The 20,196-nt window shown below is 40.4% G+C and overlaps 1 protein-coding gene across 2 annotated transcripts in view; it reads left to right on the top strand.

The window, feature by feature from the left end:
• Positions 1-19,804, top strand: part of g3bp1 (GTPase activating protein (SH3 domain) binding protein 1) — a 31,798-nt gene extending 11,994 nt beyond the window's left edge. The window contains exons 5-12 of one of the 2 annotated variants that reach the window (XM_055642659.1): positions 656-746; positions 10,873-10,966; positions 13,489-13,669; positions 14,062-14,163; positions 14,810-14,885; positions 16,136-16,264; positions 18,053-18,171; positions 18,628-19,804. In XM_055642659.1, coding sequence (XP_055498634.1) covers positions 656-746; positions 10,873-10,966; positions 13,489-13,669; positions 14,062-14,163; positions 14,810-14,885; positions 16,136-16,264; positions 18,053-18,171; positions 18,628-18,894 — 1,059 coding nt within the window. In that variant the 3' untranslated portion in view covers positions 18,895-19,804. Of the gene's footprint in view, positions 1-655; positions 747-10,872; positions 10,967-13,488; positions 13,670-14,061; positions 14,164-14,809; positions 14,913-16,135; positions 16,265-18,052; positions 18,172-18,627 lie in introns of both variants that reach the window. The other variant, XM_055642658.1, reaches the window with a different exon arrangement.
• Positions 19,805-20,196: the final 392 nt, after the last annotated feature.

The following is a 20,196-nucleotide window of genomic DNA, read 5'->3' as shown; positions in this document are numbered from 1 at the left end:
CTCCAGAGCCAACAATATCATGAGAGACCCCTTCCACCCCTGCAACGGACTGTTCCAGCTGCTACGGTCAGGCAAACTCCTCCGTTGCCATACGGTGAGAACGGAGAGGTTGAGAAGGAGTTTCTTCCCAGAGGCCATTCGGACTGTAAACGCCCATCTCACCAGCGACTAACTCTACTGAACGTTTTTCCTTTCATTATTATGTAAAAGAATATGTGTGTTATGATTGTGTTTATAGTTTGTTTGGTTGTTTGGCTTTTGCACAAAAGTCCGCGAGCATTGCCACTTTCATTTCACTGCACATCTCGTATGTGTATGTGACAAATAAACTTGACTTGACTTGACAAACACCTGTGAAGCTATGTCCCAAACATTATGGGGCCCTGAAATGGGGGGGACTATGTATAAACACAGCTGTAATTTCTAAATGGTGAAACCAAACTGTATAAAAAATACCCTTTAATAAAATCTGAAAATGTGCACATGTGATTTTATTTTTTCTATTACAGATCTCAAATTGTGTAGTACAGAGGCAAATAAATGATGGGTCTCTGTCCCAAACATTATGGAGGGCACTGCATATACAATAAGTACAATGATGACCTCACAAAGATGAGAAAATATTTTTTTACTGTTTCCTTTTTTGTCTTGACAGGGTTCAGTTGCAAACAAATTTTATGTTCACAATGATATTTTCCGCTATCAAGATGAAGTCTTTGGGGATTCGGATACTGAGCCTCCTGAAGGTGAGCAAACCTACTTTAATAATTTCTCTGGTCAGCGGTGACCAAATTCAGTCACACTTTCCTTGGCCAAGAAAATGAGTTTTGCCTTCACTGCACTTTTAATTTGTAGTTTGTTGGTCTACTGAAAGGCAGTTGAATATCTGTAAAATATCTGGATATTTGTACATTTACTTGTATTTTTGAATGTATTTACTGGAGTTGTGTCCAGTTAAAAATTGAGATCCTAATGTCGGAAAGCTTTGTGTTGCAGACTATGGTTAGTTTTAATAGGCCAGGTTTTGATTTTTTTAAATAATTTGGAATATTTTAATGTTGGATGATTGGTGGTTTTCCGTGCACTTCGACCAATGAAGTTTATCATTTGCATCCTCTCGTTTGGATCAGTTTGTTTAATGCTCTATGATGGTTCTGCAAAGCTGTCCGCACTGATCCATGTGATCAAGTTTTATATTTGGGCTTTTTCGTTCTTTCTGATCTCAAGCCTTTCTGTGACCACCTCCATCTCCCTTTAACCGTTTAATCCTCTTGATTTCCACTCCCTTCTGAATCACTTCCGTCGTCTGTCAAAGCTGCCACAGCCTGACATAAAAACAGTTTTTATCCACGAGTAGTTGCTCCACTCAACAGCCAAAAATCTGTAACCTCACTTTGATCTGGTATTTGGTTGGTTCACATGCTTGATCAATGGTGTTTTATCATTAATGTTTTATTATTATTAATGTTTAGTGTTTTCCGTGTCATTCGTAACTGTCACTATGTTATGTTGTTACTTGTGTGCGGAGCACCAAGGCAAATTCCTTGTATGAATACTTGGCCAATAAACTTACTTCTTTGCATTCAACAAATGTCTCGCCTTTCTGCGATGTGACATTAAAGATTTAATATTCAAGATTGTCCATAACCTGGCCTTGCTTTTTGTCCAAAAGGAAACCTTGCTGCTATCAAAACCATGTTTTACTGATAAACATTTCTAATATTCTGAAATTTAAAGGGTTTAAATAGATTTCAATGATTTGCATTCATTCATGTCAGAATTAAATTTGTTGAAGAAATAGCAAAACCCTGACCCTCTCCCCCCCCCCTCCCCCCATCCCCCCCCCCCCCCCCCCTGCCCTCGGGCTCCTCCTCCTCCCTTTTTCCCTTCCTTCTCCCCCCCCCCCCCCCCATCAGTCTGAAGAAGGGTTTCGGCCTGAAACGTCGCTTATTTCCTTCGCTCCATAGATGCTGCTGCACCCGCTGAGTTTCTCCAGCATTTTTGTGTACCTCCTGATAATCCACTGTTCATTTTGTTTGGATATCCCACTGCTTTGCATGTAAGTCACAAGATTTTCCCCGCAGTCCCTCTAAACGCACTAGGGTCCCGTCTCTCATACTGCCTTTAAATTCACTGGGACCATTGGAAAATGTATTATACTGTGGAAAAGCTTAAAGTGAATTTAAAGTATCCTAGTTATGTCCATGATAAGATCCAAACTTTTAGAAAGTCTACTAGTTTTGCATCACTAATGTCCTAAGGGCATCAGATTATGTTTTACTGTATACTCGGTTACTGCAAATAACTTCAATATAAAGAAATAAAAATATATGATAAACTTGGCTGTTGTTAATGAAGATTACCAAACCATTGAAAAGACTTAAATCGTAAGAATCAAATACAAGGTGCATCTGCTCCTTCAAATCTGTATGATGAGGAAAGAGCTGTGCGATGGGAAATCGCCCAATGACGAATCCAGTGGAGTGTTTTGATATGTCATCTGATCTCCAGCAAGTGGCTGATTAGAGCTTTGCAGTCCACATAAAAAAATAAGAACTAGAGGAGGTCATACAGTCCTTCAAATCTAGTTCACCATTCAATATGATTATGACTAAACCTCCCTCTCAAGACCATATTTCTGTGCTCTTCCCATAACGTTGTGTTTGGAAGTTTTTCTGTCGATCTCTTCAAATTTATTCAGCATCTTGGCCATCACAACTGTGGTAGGGAATTCCACATGTGCACCATCCCCTGACTGATGAAAGTTTTCCTCCTCAGCCCCAGATGTCATCCTCCATGTCCAGAGACTGATTGGTCCTTCATCCTAACATGTCCAGTCCCTGTCAGAATGTTGTATTTCTTTTATGATATTTCCTCATGTTAAAGATTACTGAATACAATAGTCAAATCAATTTTTGTTTATTAATATTTACGGAGGGTATGAGCTTCACAGACTGGCAATATTTGTTGCCCTTGAATGTTTTGGGCTGCTGCTGTTCTTGAGGTGGGGTGTATATCCATGATGCTCTCAGGGAGGGAGTTCCAGGATTTTGACCCAGTGTCTGAATGAACAGTGATATATTTCCACGGTGTGTGTGGCTTGGAGGGCAACGTTCAGCTGGTGGTGTTCCCCTGCTTTTGCAGCCTTTGTCTTTCTATCCGATAAAGATGTGGGTTAGGAAGTTCCTGTTTAGGTAGTCATGGTGAGTTGCTGCTGTGCATCCTGCAGGTACACAAACTGTTTCTACTGTGTGGAGTTATAGATGGGATGCTATGTCCTGTATGGTGTCGAGCTTCTTGAGTGAGGTAGCTGCATTCATCCAACTAAGTCCATTACAGTCTTAACTTGAGTTTTGTAAATTGTGCATATGCTAGAGGGAGTTAGGAGGCCTAAATGAACATTGCAATCCCTACTTCTAACCTTGCAATTAAAGGAAAGTAATTGATGAAACAATTGGTTCAAGGATGGTGTATGTCAAAGAGTACCCTGATGAGGTCCTGTGAAGATGGCTTGTGTCTGAGATGAGTGACCTTCATCCATCACAATCATCTTACTTTGGGCTAGGTATAATTCCAATCAGCGGAGGATTTTCCCAGGTTCCTATTGACTCAAGTTTAGCCAGAGCACCTTGATGCCATGCTCAATCAAATGCTGCTTTGATTTATCTTCGTACAGCAACCATTTGAGCCTTTACTACATTCCTTATGTGTAAAAATGTTGGCGTTCGATCAAAGGGACATTCAATAATCTTGGTATGTCCTCTACCAGACCTTGGTAATTGTAGCAAGATCCTTGTAACAAGATATCCTTGCTCCTCTATTCAAACCCCATTGCAATAAGATTAATATCACTTCAATATATAATTGATATATTCAATCGATATATCTCCTCAAGATATGTCACTTCATGCGCTTGCTTCATGTGCATGTTTTGCTTTCATTGATTGCTGTTTACATCAACATTTCCCATTCCATCACCATTTAAATAAGTCTGCCATTATTTCTGTACCAAAGTGGATAACTTCACATATATATCCCTGATGCTAAGCTTGTCAAATCACTTTTGCATCCTCATCAAAACATTCCCACCCAGTTTTTGTGTCATCAGCAATCTTGGACATAATTACTTTCAACCAATTAAGATATATTGTTAATAGCTGTGGCCCAAGCATCGGTCCCTGCAGAGCCCCACTAGTGATCAACTGCCTCGTTGTAAGTCCAATTTATTCTACACCTTGTATACTTTATCAACTATCAACCTATGCCATTATATTACCCACAATCTTGTGTGCTCTAATTTTGCACATAAACCTCTTAAGTGGGACTTTATCGAAGGCCTTCTAAAAATTCAAAAATACAATGTACTTTGACTGTCCTTTATGCAGCCAGTTATAACCTCAAAATAAAATTTCAAAAGCTTTGTCAAGCACATTCCCTTGTATAAAGCCCACATTGACTTTCTAACCCTGGTGATACTTTCAAAGTGTTTGCACCACATTTTTAAAATTCCTCCTTTAAAAATGTTGGGATTACGTTGGCCAATCAGGGGAGTTGTCCCAAGCCGATAATAGTTATTGTCTTAACTATGGTCCTAATACTACACTATATGGAAGATTTAGCCTGTATGAAGTATATGAACATCCTAAATTTCAACTAAATGCAGAGAAAGCTGCAAGCACTTGTCATATGTGTCAGTATCTATGGGTAAATAAAAGACAACTAATATAGAATATTAATAATTTATCAGGATTCCAGTTTAGTATATGTGTCATTTTCTCAGATATGCAGAGATGGGTATTTCGTCCTTGGGGGAGTTTCCTCTCCTCACAAGTAGCTATAGAAGCCAACAGGTGCAATTCCAACGTTCTAAACCTATTTGGACAGATGTATGGATAGGAAGGATTTAGAGGGAAATGGGCCAAATGTAGGTAAATGGGGCTACCCAAGAATGACGATTTAAACACAAGGAACCACAGCTGATGGAAGCTTGCATAGTGCTGGAGTAACTCAGCCGGCTAGGCAGCATCTCTGGAGGATATGGATGGGCAATGTTTCAGGTGAAGATCCTTCAGAAGAAGGCTGTCTGACCTGCTGAGTTAATCCAGCCTTTTATGTAGAATGTGAAACGCCACTTATCCATGTTTTCCAGAGGTGTTGCGTGACCCCCTCTGTTACTCCAGTGATTTTTTTGTTTGTTTTTGAATAGCCCTGTTCATTCTAGTTACCCCATTTCACTTAATATACTTAAAATCACTTTTGGATTCTCCTGAATCTTGATCTACCAGACTTATCTCATGTCCTCTTTTTACCTTCCTAATTTCTTCCTTCAGTTTGCTCCTCAATCCACCCTTAATCCTTCACGGATACATTCAATCCCATTTGCCTATACCTGACCCATGTCTCCTTTTTCTGACCAGAGCTTCAATTTCTATCATCTTCCAGGAGTCCTTACTTAAGTTCTAATTCCCTTGCACATCCCTCTAACAGATACATGCCCTCCACTCCTGCTGTCACACTTTTAAAAGCCTCCTACTTTCTGGGCTTATGTCTCCCTGCATGGAACATATGCAAACTTTTGCAATTTCCTGCCTATAATACCATCAAAGTTGGCCTTGCACCAGTTTAAAACTTGTGGAAAAATGGATGGATGAATTACAGAAGGAATGTGGAGGCTTTGGAGAAAGTACAAAGGAGGTTTATCAGGATTCTGCTGGATTAGAAGGTATTAGCTATAAGCAGAGGTTTGTTTTCTCAGGCTGAGGGAAGAACTGATAGAAATATATAAAATTATGAGAGGCATGTCGCCTTCTTGAGTATGGCGTGCACAGCCTAAAGTTGTAGATCAAGGGTAGACATCCAGGCCAGGACAGCATCAGATACTGAGTAGATGGCTTTGATGCCACCAGGGAAAAGCCTCAGTGAACGATGTGTGGAATGGCCTCGTCTGCAAGTCCGCAGTCGCAAGCAGGGCTGTCTGTCATCCCCCACTTATGCAGGTGATGGGCTGTTCTTGCATGGAGGGTGAGGATTCCGTTCTGGGTTAGCCATTACTTGCGATGGAGGTTAAATCCCAATGGTGTCACTGTGGGGACTGTGATGACCTTTCCTTTGTTGGTGTTGGCATCTTTCCAGGCTCTGCGCCACTCAGTCTTGGAGTCAAAGTCTTCCAGTGATTTGACTAAAGACCAGAAGGGTTTGTGGGACTACAGGTGCAAGTTGGGCAGATTGTTCAAGTCAGCATTGATGGGAAGGTCAGGGTTAGCCCCGATGGTGCTATGATAGACAGTCAGAACCATTTACCCAGGGTGGAACTTTCAAAGATGAAGGCCTAGCTTTAGGGTAAGAAGACCAAAGTTTAAAGGAGATGTGAGGGATAAGCTTAATTTTACACTGAGTGACATTTAAGAGGTTTTTGGATAGACACATGGATATGCAGGAAATAATGGGATATAGATCACCTGCAGGCAGATATTATTTTAACGGCATCATGTTTGGAGCGGACATCGTGTGCCAAAGGCCTTGTTCCTATGCTATGTTATAACTATTTTGAAGTTAATAGAATTGTGGTCACTTGTCCCAAAGTGCTTACCCACTGATACTTCAATCACTTGTCTTGCCAATTTCCTAAGAGTTGGTCAAGCTTTGTCCCCTCCCTCCCGTAGCCTGAGGAAACTGTCTTGAATAAATGACAAATTCCACTCCATCTTAGCCCTTGGCAATATGGCGGTCCCAGTCTATATTGGGGAAAGTTAAAATCTATAAGACATGGGGCAGAATTGGGACATTCGGCCTATCGAGTTTGCCTCACCATTTGCTCCTTTATTCCCCCTCAACCCCATTCTCCTGCCTTCTCCCTGTAACCTTTGTAATCATTATTAATCAAGAGCGTGTCAATCGCTGCTTTAAACATACCTTATGACTTGGCCTCCACTGTCGGTGGCAATGAATGACCCTAGTAGTCTTGTAGCAGTCTGCAGTCTCCCAGCATATCTATTCTTCTAATTCTCGTTTAGTGCAATCTTAACCAGGTGACCACCCACTTTTTATTTCTCAGCTGTATAGTTTCACTGGACAATCCTATAACGCCATCTGGAACTACTGCCATGATGTTCAGTAAATCAACTTGCCCCTCTTTTACCCCTTGCCTCTTTCTACTGTGGCACCTGCACCCTGAAACATTAAGCTGCTAGTCCTGTCCCTCCCTTAACCAGGTTTCTGTAGTGGATATAGCATCCCAGTTGCATGATCATACCTTCAGTTCGTCTGCTTTACCTGTCAGGCCTCTTTCATTGATATAATACAATTTAATCCAACTATTTTTCTTTGCTCCTAGCCATTCCCAATCAATCCTATCGACTGAAGTAGCTATCGTTGACTTCTATATCAACTTCTGTTTCCCACCTACCTCGATATTGCATTAGATTTGCAAAATGGCCGTCAGGATATTGGGGCCCCTCCAGTTCAGTCACAAACCCTCGTGTGCCAAAAGAGATCCTTGTCCAAAAATCTGAATGTCTGTCCCTTGTATGAACTCCTCAGCCACTCATTCATATGTCCTCTCTTCCCACCTCTACACTCATTTGCACATGGCATTAAGAGTAATCTGGAGATCACTACCTTTGCCCCTGCTTTTTAACCTTTCCCCCATCTCTAGTTTCATTCCATAGAACTCAATCACTTTTCCTCTGTCTTAGAAACATAGAAAATAGGTGCAGGAGTCGGCCATTCGGTCGTTCGAGCCTGCACCGCCATTCAATATGATCATGGCTGATCATCCAACTCCGTATCCTGTACCTGCCTTCTCTCCATACCCCCTGATCCCTTTAGCCACAAGGGCCACATCTAACTCCCTCTTAAATATAGCCAATGAACTGGCCTCAACTACTTTCTGTGGCAGAGAATTCCACAGATTCACCACTCTCTGAGTGAATTTTTTTTTTCTCATCTCAGTCCTAAAAGACTTCCCCCTTATCCATAAACTGTGACCCCTTGTTCTGGAGTACCCCAACATCGGGAACAATCTTCCTGCATCTAGCCTGTCCAACCCCTTAAGAATTTTGTAAGTTTCTATAAGGTCCCCCCTCAATCTTCTAAATTCTAGCGAGTACAAGCTGAGTCTATCCAGTCTTTCTTCGTATGAAAGTCCTGCCATCCCAGGAATCCGTCTGGTGAACCTTCTCTGTACTCCCTCTATGGCAAGAATGTCTTTCCTCAGATTAGTAGGAGACCAAAACTGTACACAATACTTCAGGTGTGGTCTCATCGTTGCATCTCCCCTTTTCCTAATCGGCCACCATTCAGATAATAGTCTACTTTCCTGTTCTTGCCACCGAAGTGGATAACCTAACATTTATCCACATTATACTGCATCTGCCATGCATTTGCCCATTCACCCAACCTATCCAAGTCACCTTGCAGCCTCCTAGCATCCTCCTCACAGCTGACACTGCTCCCCAGGTTCTTGTCATCCGCAAACTTGGAGATGTTGCATTCAATTCCCTCGTCCAAATCATTAATATATATTGTAAATAGCTGGGGTCCCAGCACTGAGCCTTGCGGTACTCCATTAGTCACTGCCTGCCATTCTGAAAAGGACCCGTTTCCTCCTACTCTTTACTTCCTGTCTGCCAGCCAGTTCTCTATCCACATCAATACTGAACCCCCAATACCGTGTGCTTTAAGTTTGCATACTAATCTCTTATGTGGGACCTTGTCGAAAGCCTTCTGAAAGTCCGGATATAACACATCCACTGGTTCTCCCTTATTCACTCTACTAGTTACATCCTCGAAAAATTCTGTAAGATTCGTCAGACATGATTTACCTTTCATAAATCCATGCTGACTTTGTCCAATGATTTCACCACTTTCCAAATGTGCTGCTATCCCATCTTTAATAGCTGACTAGCATTTTCCCCACTACTGATTTTAGACTAACTGGTCTGTAATTCCCTGTTTTCTCTCTCCCTCCCTTTTTAAAAAGCGGGGTTACATTAGCTACCCTCCAATCCTCAGGAACTACTCCGGAATCTAAAGGGTTTTGAAAAATTATCAGTAATGCATCCACTATTTCTGGGGCTACTTCCTGAAGCACTGGGATGCAGCCTATCTGGCCCTGGGGATTTATCGGTCTTTAATCCATTCAATTTACCTAACATCACTTCCCGACTAACCTGGATTTCACTCAGTTCCTCCATCTCATTTGACTCCCGGTCCCCTGCTATTTCTGGCAGATTATTTATGTCTTCCTATGTCTTCCACCTGTTTCTGACTGCAAAGGACCTACATTTGTTTTAACTAATCTTTTTCTCTTCATATATCTATAAAAGCTTTTGCAGTCAGTTTTCATGTTCCCTGCCAGTTTTCTTTCATACTCTATTTTCCCTTTCCTAATTAAGCCCTTTGTCCTCCTCTGCTGGACTGAATTTCTCCCAATCCTCTGGTAGGCTGCTTTTTCTGCCTAATTTGTATGTTTCATCTTTTGTTTTGATACTATCCCTTATTTCCCTTGTTATCCACGGATGCACTACCTTCCCTGATTTATTATTTTGCCAAACTGGGATGAATCATTGTTGTTGTTCATCCATACGGCCTTTAAATGCCTTCCATTGCATATCCACAGTCAACCCTGTAAGAATCAATTGCTAGTCTATCTTGGCCAATTCACATCTCATACCCTCAAAGTTACCTTTATTTAAGTTCAGAACCCTTGTTTCTGAATTAACAATGTCACTCTCCATCCTAATGAAGAACTCAACCATATTATGGTCACTTTTGCCCAAGGGGCCATGCACAACAAGACTGCTAACTAACCCTTCCTCATTACTCAATACCCAGTCTAGAATAGCCTGCTCTCTCGTTGGTTCCTCTACATCTTGGTTTCGAAAACTATCCAACATACATTCCAATAAATCCTCTTCCTCAGCACCCCTGCCAATTTGATTCAGCCAATCTATATGTAGATTGAAGTCACCCATTATAACTGTTTTACCTTTGTTGCACACATTTCTAATTTCCTGTTTGATGCCATCCCCAACTCCACTATTACTGTTAGATGGCCTGTACACAACTGCCACTAGCGTTTTCTGCCCCTTAGTTTTTCGCAGCTCTACCCATATCTATTCCACATCCTCCAAGCTAATGTCCTTCCTTTCTATTGCGTTAATCTCCTCTCTGACCAGCAACGGTACACCACCTCCTTTTCCCTTCTGTCTATCCCTCCTGAATATTGAATATCCCTGGATGTTCAGCTCCCAGCCTTGGTCACCCTGGAGCCATGTCTCCGTGATCCCAACTATATCATATTCATTAATAACTATCTGCACATTCAACTCATCCACCTTATTACGAATGCTCCTTGCATTTAGACACAAAGCCTTCAGGCTTGTTTTTACAACACTTGGCTTCACATTTTAATCATGGGTCTTGGTTTTGTTCCGATTTATTAAAAAGTTTCTCATTAATGTAATTTTTACCACCTAAGTTAGTGTTTTCATTGTGGCTCCATTTCAATTGTTGGTGTATATTGGTAGTCACTCATAGGAGACAACCCACTGCATGCACAAGAGCTCCCTGTGAACTGAAAATGAAATCATGGTGAAAATGTTCCAAAGATCAATGGTCCATGCATTACCATATTCCTTGCGTAAATAAGATTAGTTTTTCATCAGGTTTAAACATCATTAATTCGGCATCACCTTGGTTTTTATAATTTGGATTAAAGTTCTGATATTTAATTGAATCAAATGACTAGTTCAGGATGTAATCCAAGCTAGACATTGCATGAACAGAATTGAACACACGGTTGTTGGAGCACATGTTTTGGGGGCTTTGTATAATGCTGCTAGATGTTGCTGACTGGTTTGTTTATTGCAGAGTCTGAGGAAGAAGTAGAGGAACCGGAAGAACAGCAGCCATCACCAGAAGCTGTCCAAGATGATAGTGGAGTGTACTATGACCCAGCTGTGAGGTAAAGGAATATCCAATCCTCTTTTTAAAAAGAAATGCTGGTGGAACTCAACGGGCCAGGCAGGGTCTTGTGAAGAGAAATGGACAGTTGACAAATTGGATTTGCACGCGTCTTCAGACTGAGTCCTCCAGCACACTTTTGCTCAAGATTCCAGCGTCTTGTAGTCTCCGCTTTGCTTTTCTATGCTTTCAAGTTCTGGTTTGGCCTGTTTGGGATTCTCATTCTACCTTCCCCGTCATCAAATTGAATTGTGCAGCGAGGGCTACCTTGCTCACAGAATAAATCATTTTGATTTAGAAATATTTTTTGTTTTCTCTTATAATTGAAATTCACAAGTTTAATTATTAGTTTAGTTTGTTGGTACATGTACCAAGGTAGTGAAAAACCTTTTTGGTGTGAACTATCCAGTCAGCGGAAATACTATTGGCATACATGATCTTCTCTTGGAAGTTTATGTTCTGTTAATTTATGGCAGTTAATTGCATTTCTCTTTCCATATTGCCAAAATAATTTTGGAAAGATGTAGAACATTTTGGTAGTATAGTAGGAGAATTATGCCACTTTGCTTTATTTACTGTTTGCAATAATTTTTTATTGCAAAGGGGATGGAGTTTAATAGCGGGGCTTCGTTATAGTCTTGCTGTTGGTCAAGTTGCACCTAGAATGCTGTGCACTAATTCTGAGTAACTGTCTCTAACTATATCTCTATAATGCTGTAATGTCAAATTCTGCACTCATTCTCTCTACACTATCTGTTGTTTTTATGTGTGCCTTGATAGTACTTGTGCATATACCGTATTTCCTGGCAATGAAGATGCTATTTTCACCCAAAAATAAGGCACGAAAATTTACCTGTGTCTTGGAAGCCGAAGGTTAGGTTGTTAGCCAAGAAAGACAGACTTGGCTATCCCTCATTGCTGGCAGCTGATGGGAAGCGGCTGTAAAAGGACAGCGCCTTAAATTCTTAAATTTCTTTTAATTCCTTAAATTTCCAACTGCCGCCAGGAGCAGGACATGGCATCACTTGCTGCTCTGGGTGACACTGCATGGCATTCATGCCGTGTCTTTCAATGTAGACCGGAGCAAGGATCATAGAGCGGAGAGGGTCAGCGGGCGATGGATAACAGTACAGTGGGCAGTGGAGCTTACTCCTGTGTCGGGGCGATCAAAGGGCATACTCGCGCTGACACAGGAGTAAGCTCCACCGCCCGCTGTCCCGCTCCGCTCTGATCTTTGCTCTTGAGCTGGTCCCCTCACTGTCATTGAAAGACACGGACCAGTGAATGCCATGCAGTGTCACCCAGCACAGCAAATGAGGCCATGTCCTGCTCCAGGCGGCAGTCGGACTTTAAGGAACAGTGGCCGCTCGCAGCCATCCGAGCTACTTCCCTCCCCGGACACAATGCGGTGGCTCCACGCCCGGAGCGCAGCGGTGAGTGAGTTGCTGGCATGATCCCCGGTCCCCTCCTTCTCAATGCTCCTTCCCGTGCTGACCCGGGCCAGACTCCCCACATGCTGTGAAAGGAACTTTCCCCCCCCCCCAAGTGATTTCTTGAACTAGTATTGTCATTCAATAAGATCGCAACTGACTCAACTTGTCCCGGTGTGCTCTCTATTTTTCACACCATCTCCACGTGCCGTCGCCCTCCACCCCCCCACCCATTCGGTCATTCAGAATGGAGGAGATCTGGAAGCCTTGGGCAAATTGAATTGTCATTTTATTTATTTATTTTTAGCGTGGGAAATTCTATGTCCCACCACCCTTTTTGCAAAATTTAGCGACTCAAAATGGGGGGGTGTCTTCATTGCCGGGAAATATGGTAAAATGTTTTGACTAGAAAACATGCAGACAAAGTTTTTTTTCACTGTGTTGTACACATGATAAAAAAAACAAATATCAGTATTGGTCCTCATACTTAAACAAGGAATGGTAGCAAAAGAAGCAATCCAGAGGAAACTGACCAGGCTAATTCTGGAATTAATGCAATGTCCTGTCAGAGATTGGACCATTTGGGTCTATATTGGCCCCTTTTCTAAGGTTATAATAGGATATAATAATATGATATAAATCTTCTCTGGATGCGGGCAAAGGAATGGCAGATGGAATTCAACTTGGACAAGAGTAAAGTATTGCATTTTGGGAATTTAAACCAGAGCAAGGGGCACACAGTGAATGTAAGAACTTTGGAGACATGCTGTGGTACAAATTTATAGTTCCCTGAAATGCGAACATGCAGTAAGTAGATAGGATGGCGAGGAAAACGCAAGGCATGTTTACCTTCATTGGTCAAGGCATTGTTTGAGCAGGAATGTGATGTTACAGTTGTACAAAATGTTGGAATGCAACTGTGTGCATTTCTGGTTGTCTCACTATAGGAAGAATGTGATTAAGCTAGAAAGATTCACAACATGTTACCTGGACTGGATGTCTTGAGTTATAATGAGACTGTTGTTGTGCAGTTAATTAATTTTAAAAGTATCCAGATATGCTGTGTATTGACTCCTTGTACTGTCAATTACAGTAATGGTTTAGAGGAGCCCTTGGAAGAGCATATTGTTGTATCGGAGCCAGAACCGGAGCCAACTGTGGAGGAAGTAAAACCTGAGCCTATTTTGGAAGAGGAAGTTACTGAGGAGCCTGTGGTAAAATCTCCATCCCCTCCCCCTGCTGACCCGGCACCTGTTGTAACAGAAGATTCCAGGGTAGGAGCATTTTACTTGTAATGTATTTGTTATGGAATGTCTGTATCCAGTTGTATTATCCACTGATTTACTTGTTTTCATTCTATCTATTACATTTTATGTTTTAGAAGCATAGAAAATAGGCGCAGGAGGAGGCCATTCGGCCCTTCCAGCCAGCGCCACCATTCATTGTGATCATGGCTAATCATCCCCAATCAATAACCCGTGCCTGCCTTCTCCCCAATAGAAACGTAGAATTTATTCAACTTTTATTCAATTTTTGAGAATAAATTGTAAAATATAGTTTGTTTAGATTAAATTTTGGTGCCCATTAATCAGGAAGGTTTACTATGTATTTTTTAACTGATCCGATCTTGAATGATTTCTCATTGAATCTTATTTCTCCTTTACAGACTTTTTCCTGGGCTTCAGTGACAAGTAAAAATCTGCCCCCTAGTGGCATTGTTCCCACTACTGGAATTCCACCTCATGTTGTTAAAGCCCCTACACCGCAGGTAATTGTTACATGCTGAATAAAGTTAAAATATAAAGCAAATATGCACTTGTTATTGAATAGTAGCTTGCTTACTCCACTTGCAGTTCGATGTGAATTGCCTGTCCAGTTTTGACTTGAATTGATGTTCACTGTGTGGGGCTTTCTGGTAAACGAACAATAATTTTGTTGCACGTTTCCCCTCGACTTAATTAGTTATGTAGACTGATTGTATCTGCTGCGGCTCAATTACTTGAGTAATGGAGAGTCCAAACTATTCGGCTGCATGGCTATGAAGGAGGTTGACAGTCTTGAGGTCTCATAGCATTTATATACTTAATCTTCCCTGAATTGTTTGCATTGGAAAATTATTTATAAATTTGGCTCCTAAATAGAAAATCGGAATATTGCAGATTTTAAAAGTCTGAATTGCACAGAACATGCTGTAAATATTCACTGGGTTAGGCAGCATCAGTGGAGAGTTAGTGTTTTGGGTCGATTCTGTGAAAAATAGTACTATAATAAAGTTCTATAATAAATAGTCTTGTAACTTTTTGGAGTAAATTATATTGTTGCAGAATAGCCCTTGTGTAGATTTTGAATCGTGGTTTTGAGAAATTTTTAACTAGTAGAGAAGAACAGCTGGTTAATTCTTTATTTATTTACAGCCCCGGCCAGAGACAAAACCAGAAATACAGATTCCAGCCCCTAGGCCTCGTGATCAAAGGATTAGGGAACGGCAAGGTATGCCACCACGAGGCCCCAGGCCAGGTAAAATTCTGTTATACGTGATGTTTGTGTTGGTAATACCTGAGGGTCCTACTAGCCTGCACCACCAAGTCCTCACCAATCTATCTATGAGACTAGTCTATTTAAAACACTTAAGCAAGTGCAAGAACTGCATTGCCTTTGTGGAGGCATTTTCACAGTAACAATATGCTTTATTTTATGTGGTATTTTCTCTGCTACGCTTGGTAGATGAGAACGTGTCCACAACTGACAACTGAGCAGAGCCATGCAATTGGCCATATATTAAATTATCGGCTCATTTGCATAAACACTGCACGTGTTGGGTTAAGCTTGGGATATTTTGTGTTTCCAAAATGGAAGATGAATATTGCTCATTAAGTTTGCAGATGATGCATTGTAGACGGTGCAGATTGTTATCAAGAATGGCAGCAGGATCTTGATCAGCTGGGTGAATAGGCCGAGGAATGGCAAATTCAGATAAGAGTGAGCTGTTACATTTTGGGAATGTAAACCAGGGAAGTGTCTGGCCCTGTAGAGTGTTGTAGAGCAGTTCAATTCCCTGAAATTCAGTCTGAATCACTTCCCACAGCACTGTTTTTTTTTGTTGCAGGTAGATAGGTTGGTGAAAAGGCTTTTGGTACCGTGGCCTTCATCAGTCAAGGGAATTGAGAATAGAAGTGGAAATGTTATGGTTACAGTTGGTAGGCCACATTTGGAGTATTTTGTGCAGCTTTTGGACATAGGAAAGATGCCAAAGCTGGAAAAAAAAGTACAGAGATGTACAAGGATTTTGCCATGGCCTGAGCTATAGGGAAAAGTTGGCATGAGACTGATCTTATAACGGTGACATGATCTTATAAAGGTGTATAAAATCATGAGGAGTAAAAAATAGGGTGAATGCACATAGTCATTATCTAGGGGAATCGAGAGTTAGAGGTCATAGATTTAAGGTGAGAGGAAAAAGATCAGAAGGGCAACTTTTCCCAGGGTGGTGGGTATATGGAACGAGCCTCCAGATGCAGTTGGTGAGTCACATACTGTAACAACATTTAAAAGCTATTTGGACTCCAGGACTAATTGTTCAAGTAATGTATTCAGTATTTTGTAGAGGGTCCAGGACTAATTGTTCCAGTAATGTATTCAGTATTTTGTAGAGGGTCCAGGACTGTCCTAGTAATTTTCGTACTTTAACAGGTCCTCAGCGAGATGATTGTAGGTCTTGAAAGATAGTTTTCTTATTTTAGGTCGCAGTGAAAATGAGACGGGTGAAACAGAACCACGGCGCACAATCCGATACCCGGACAGCCATCAGTTATTTGTTGGGAACCTACCCCATGATATTGATGAGACTGAGCTAAAAGAATTCTTCACAGGTTTGTGGAAGTTTGAGTTATAATTCATTATAGTGTGCTATGAAATGAATTTATTTAAAATATCCTTATTGGGTTGGTTCTTTCCTTGTCGCCTGCAGCTTCACATTCTACACAGAAAATAAAGGTAGCTTGCAGTCTTAAATCGCAGCGTTTATTGTATTTGTTCAAACTTATTACTCCCTTAAAGGCGCTGACTGATGCTAGAGCGTATGTACAGAAAATTGCCCAAGTCTTGCACTGAAAGTGATTTTTGTACCACTGGCGCCAATTCCATCTGCCTTCCCTAGATGTGTTAAATTTCTCTTGTTTACTCCCTTGGTTAGCAAAAACTGATCCCTCCATATTATCCATCATCATTACTATTTTTAGTAATGTGAGCTTGGTACTTTTGGATTTTCTATTGCAGTTATTGATTGGTTTAATATTTTACCCATGTGTTCTAGTGTCATTCTTACGTAGATTTAATAGAATGCTTTGTTTCCAAATTAATCCTAAAATTTTGGAAAGGCCCTACGGCCCCCACAATCAGAATGTGGATTATAGAAATGACGGAGACCTTAAACGTGGAAAGAATTAGACTTGCCCTGTTGGACAAACAGGAATTATTCGTTGGAACATGGTCTCCTTTTATTGAGTACTTAAAGGGTCAGAATAGTTCAGCACAGGAACCTGACTAGCACCCGGACTAAAGATTGGATGAAATACTACACTTTGAAATATACGAACATATCTCGAATGATGTCTTTAAACTTAAACAAACTTTTCCATTCTTCCTTAATTACCTTTTTCACCCCTCTCTCCTTTTTTATTTTTTTTTTTATTTTTTATTTTTTTATTTTCCCCCTCTCTTTCCCTCTTCTTTCCCTCTATTTCACCTATCCTTTTAGTTCTATCTAGTTATATAAAAAAAACGAAGAAAAATGTAAAAAATATTGGAGACAATGTAATAATAACTGTCAATGTTATCATTTTAAAAATGTAAGACAGTAATGATGTAATAGACTATGTACTTATCTCCAATAATAATAAAAATATAAATAAAAAAAAATAAAAAAAGAATGCTTTGTTTCCTAAGACAGTTGAGAAAAATTCCACATCAATATGACGAATGTCTTTAATTGCAAACATAAGAGCATAAGAAAGCAGGAGTAGGCCATTTGAACCCGTTTGCTTGTTCTACCATTCAGTGAAATTTTGGCTGACCTATAATTTAACGCTGTGTTGCTAAATTATCAATCTCATTGTTGAATATATGATGGCTGAGTATTCGTAGAATTTTGGGTAAAATGTCACCACCATATCTACCTACCATCCAAGGGATCAATATGGTGAATATTTGTTACATTCCCTGTCTCAACCATAGTCTTCGGAACTGAAAACGTTATTCTAGATAATGGCAGCTTCAGACACTGCACAGTAATGGTACTTGCATTAAATTGGGTTTGTTTATTAATTGGGACAAATTTACTTGAGACTAAACTTATTGAATGCTGTTGCCTTGCATCTGAAATATTTGCCTATCCTGCATACCGTAACAATAGCATGTGCCATCTGAAATGCACAGAGCAGCAAAAATAGACTTATTTAAAGGTGTAGGTTGTGTTCTTAAGATTTTTAAAGTTGACCACAGAGAACCAGATATGTACGGTTTGGTGTTGGCAGTTAATCATTCCAGAGAGTACAGAGAATTAATTACCTGAATTGAATAGTGCCTTTGGAACTTATGACATGCATAATGAAATCAAAACTATATTGCATGTAACAATCTGTCAATCTATTTCCTTGCAGGTTATGGCAATGTGGTGGAGCTCCGCATTAACACTAAGAGTAGTGGTGGAAAGTTGCCCAACTTTGGTTTTGTTGTATTTGATGATCCTGAGCCTGTTCAGAAGATCCTGAGCAGCAAGGTAATGTATAATAATAATAATAATAACACCCTTCCAGCATTGCCAGAACTTGCTTGCTTCACTGTTATTTTTGAGTACTAATTTTGTTTCTTTAATCCCAAAATAAAGCTACGGTTTTATCATAGGCTATAAAATAGGGAATTATAGGAAGCCTAATCCATTTGTGCTTAATTTCACAATTTGATACTGTAGAATGCAGATTTAAAAAAAAATTTAATGCAGCAAATAGTGCTTCGTAACTTTAGTTAAAAAAAGAAAAAAAAAGTGCAGAGCCAGGCTGAAACCTAAATGTTACACTCCTTTGCAATATGGGTTGGTGTTGAGTATTTCATACTTGTTTCAAAATTTGTGGCTGTGTTTTGCTCATCAAAATGGCCTGCTAAGTAACTGGCATTGGTTGCACGAATTAAACAAAAACATTTTCACAATTGGCTGCTTTTCATTCCTCCCTTGCAGCCCATTAAATTCAGAGGGGAGCTGAGACTAAATGTGGAGGAGAAGAAAACACGACCTATTCGTGAAGGTGAACGTAGAGGTGACGATCGACGGGAAAATAGACCAAGAGGACCTGGTGGACCCCGTGGTGGACTTGGCGGTGGAATGATGCGGGATCGTGAGGGTCGGGGTGGCCTATCCAGAGGTGGCCTAACGCAGAAACCAGGACCAGGAACTGGAAGAGGTGGTGGACAAGGAGAGTCCCGTTTCGCTGGCCCACGTCACTGAGAGTACCTTCACTGGCTATTGGTGTGAGCTGATGGTACTAATGTTCTCTCTCATGCTCTTGTGATGCAGCTTTGTTTTTGGAATGTGATTTCGACCTGTACAGATTTATTTTTTTCAGTACAGAAAATGGCCTTTGTTTTTTTTGTTCTCGACATGTGTAGTAGTCATCGTCCCACAAAACACCCAAATTTTTATTTGTTTTTAAAAAGGATTTTAAAATCAGAATCTCCTGCTTGAAGACCGATTCTGACTGCAGTGGATTGGGGTGACTAACAACTATGAACTGGATTTTAGTACCTGCTGCCTCCCAGCTGCTCCGGGAACGTGTTGGCCCTTAATGACTGAAATTTGGTGCAGAATTTTTAAATTGGAAACCTGGTTGCATTTTTTTTTTTTTCTTCTACACAGACATCCATCTTCAGAAAAAACTTGTTATGTAGCACTCAGCAATTTTAAAAACATTATCTACGTGGCACAATATTCTCCTATTTGTTTGTGGAGGGTATAGTGCATTTGGACCGGAACCAATGTGATTACTAGATGGTTGGTAATAAGCTACAATGCTGTAAACTGGAGAAAGCTGCCAGTTCCTATTCAGAACTGCTGTGCTATTAAGATCAGACGTGGACTAATACAATAGATGTGAGTCATCAACATTTTTCTCTACAATCTTTTAGTTTTCATCATTGGAGGATCTCTTTCACAGTGGGACTTTTAAAACATTTAACTCTGACATACTTGACATCAAGACACGTTTCCTCTGGAATTGTGAATTTTTTTTAAAACTGTAAATTGCAGAAAAACTTTTCTGGTTTAGTTTGTATTGTAAAGCGTATGGTTGTGCCTTCTATTTATCTCTCATTCCAATCTTGGCAAAGTTGTACAAATAAATGTAGATTGCTTTATTCAATATGTATGGCTTTGTGGTGTTTGTTCAGAGAAGGTGCCTTTTTAAAATATTTAATTGGCTGACTGAGTAAAACATGTAATAGAATATTAGAAATTGGTTATTCTAGGTAATTTACCACATGATGTAGACCCAAGTTTCTATTGAAACTTACCAATGAGAGAGGTAAAACAATGGTTCAAAACACTCCTGTTTTAGGCACAGAAATGGCAGTTACAGCTTATGATCATGGAGCCATGGTCATAAATAGTATTTTGTTCTTGGCTGCACCCATTATCATTTGATTACCATCAATAGTAGGCAATTGACAGGTAAGAGGGAAACTTGTTTTTGATCTTGCTTTCTTTAGTAGAAACGTGCTCTATACATACTTTAGGCATTCTTTCAGATTTGGT

This window comes from Leucoraja erinacea, chromosome 11, assembly GCF_028641065.1.
Source record: "Leucoraja erinacea ecotype New England chromosome 11, Leri_hhj_1, whole genome shotgun sequence".
In the NCBI taxonomy this organism is placed as follows: domain Eukaryota; kingdom Metazoa; phylum Chordata; class Chondrichthyes; order Rajiformes; family Rajidae; genus Leucoraja; species Leucoraja erinaceus.
Note: the sequence above shows the minus strand (reverse complement) of the source record. Positions and strands in the feature narration are given on the sequence as shown.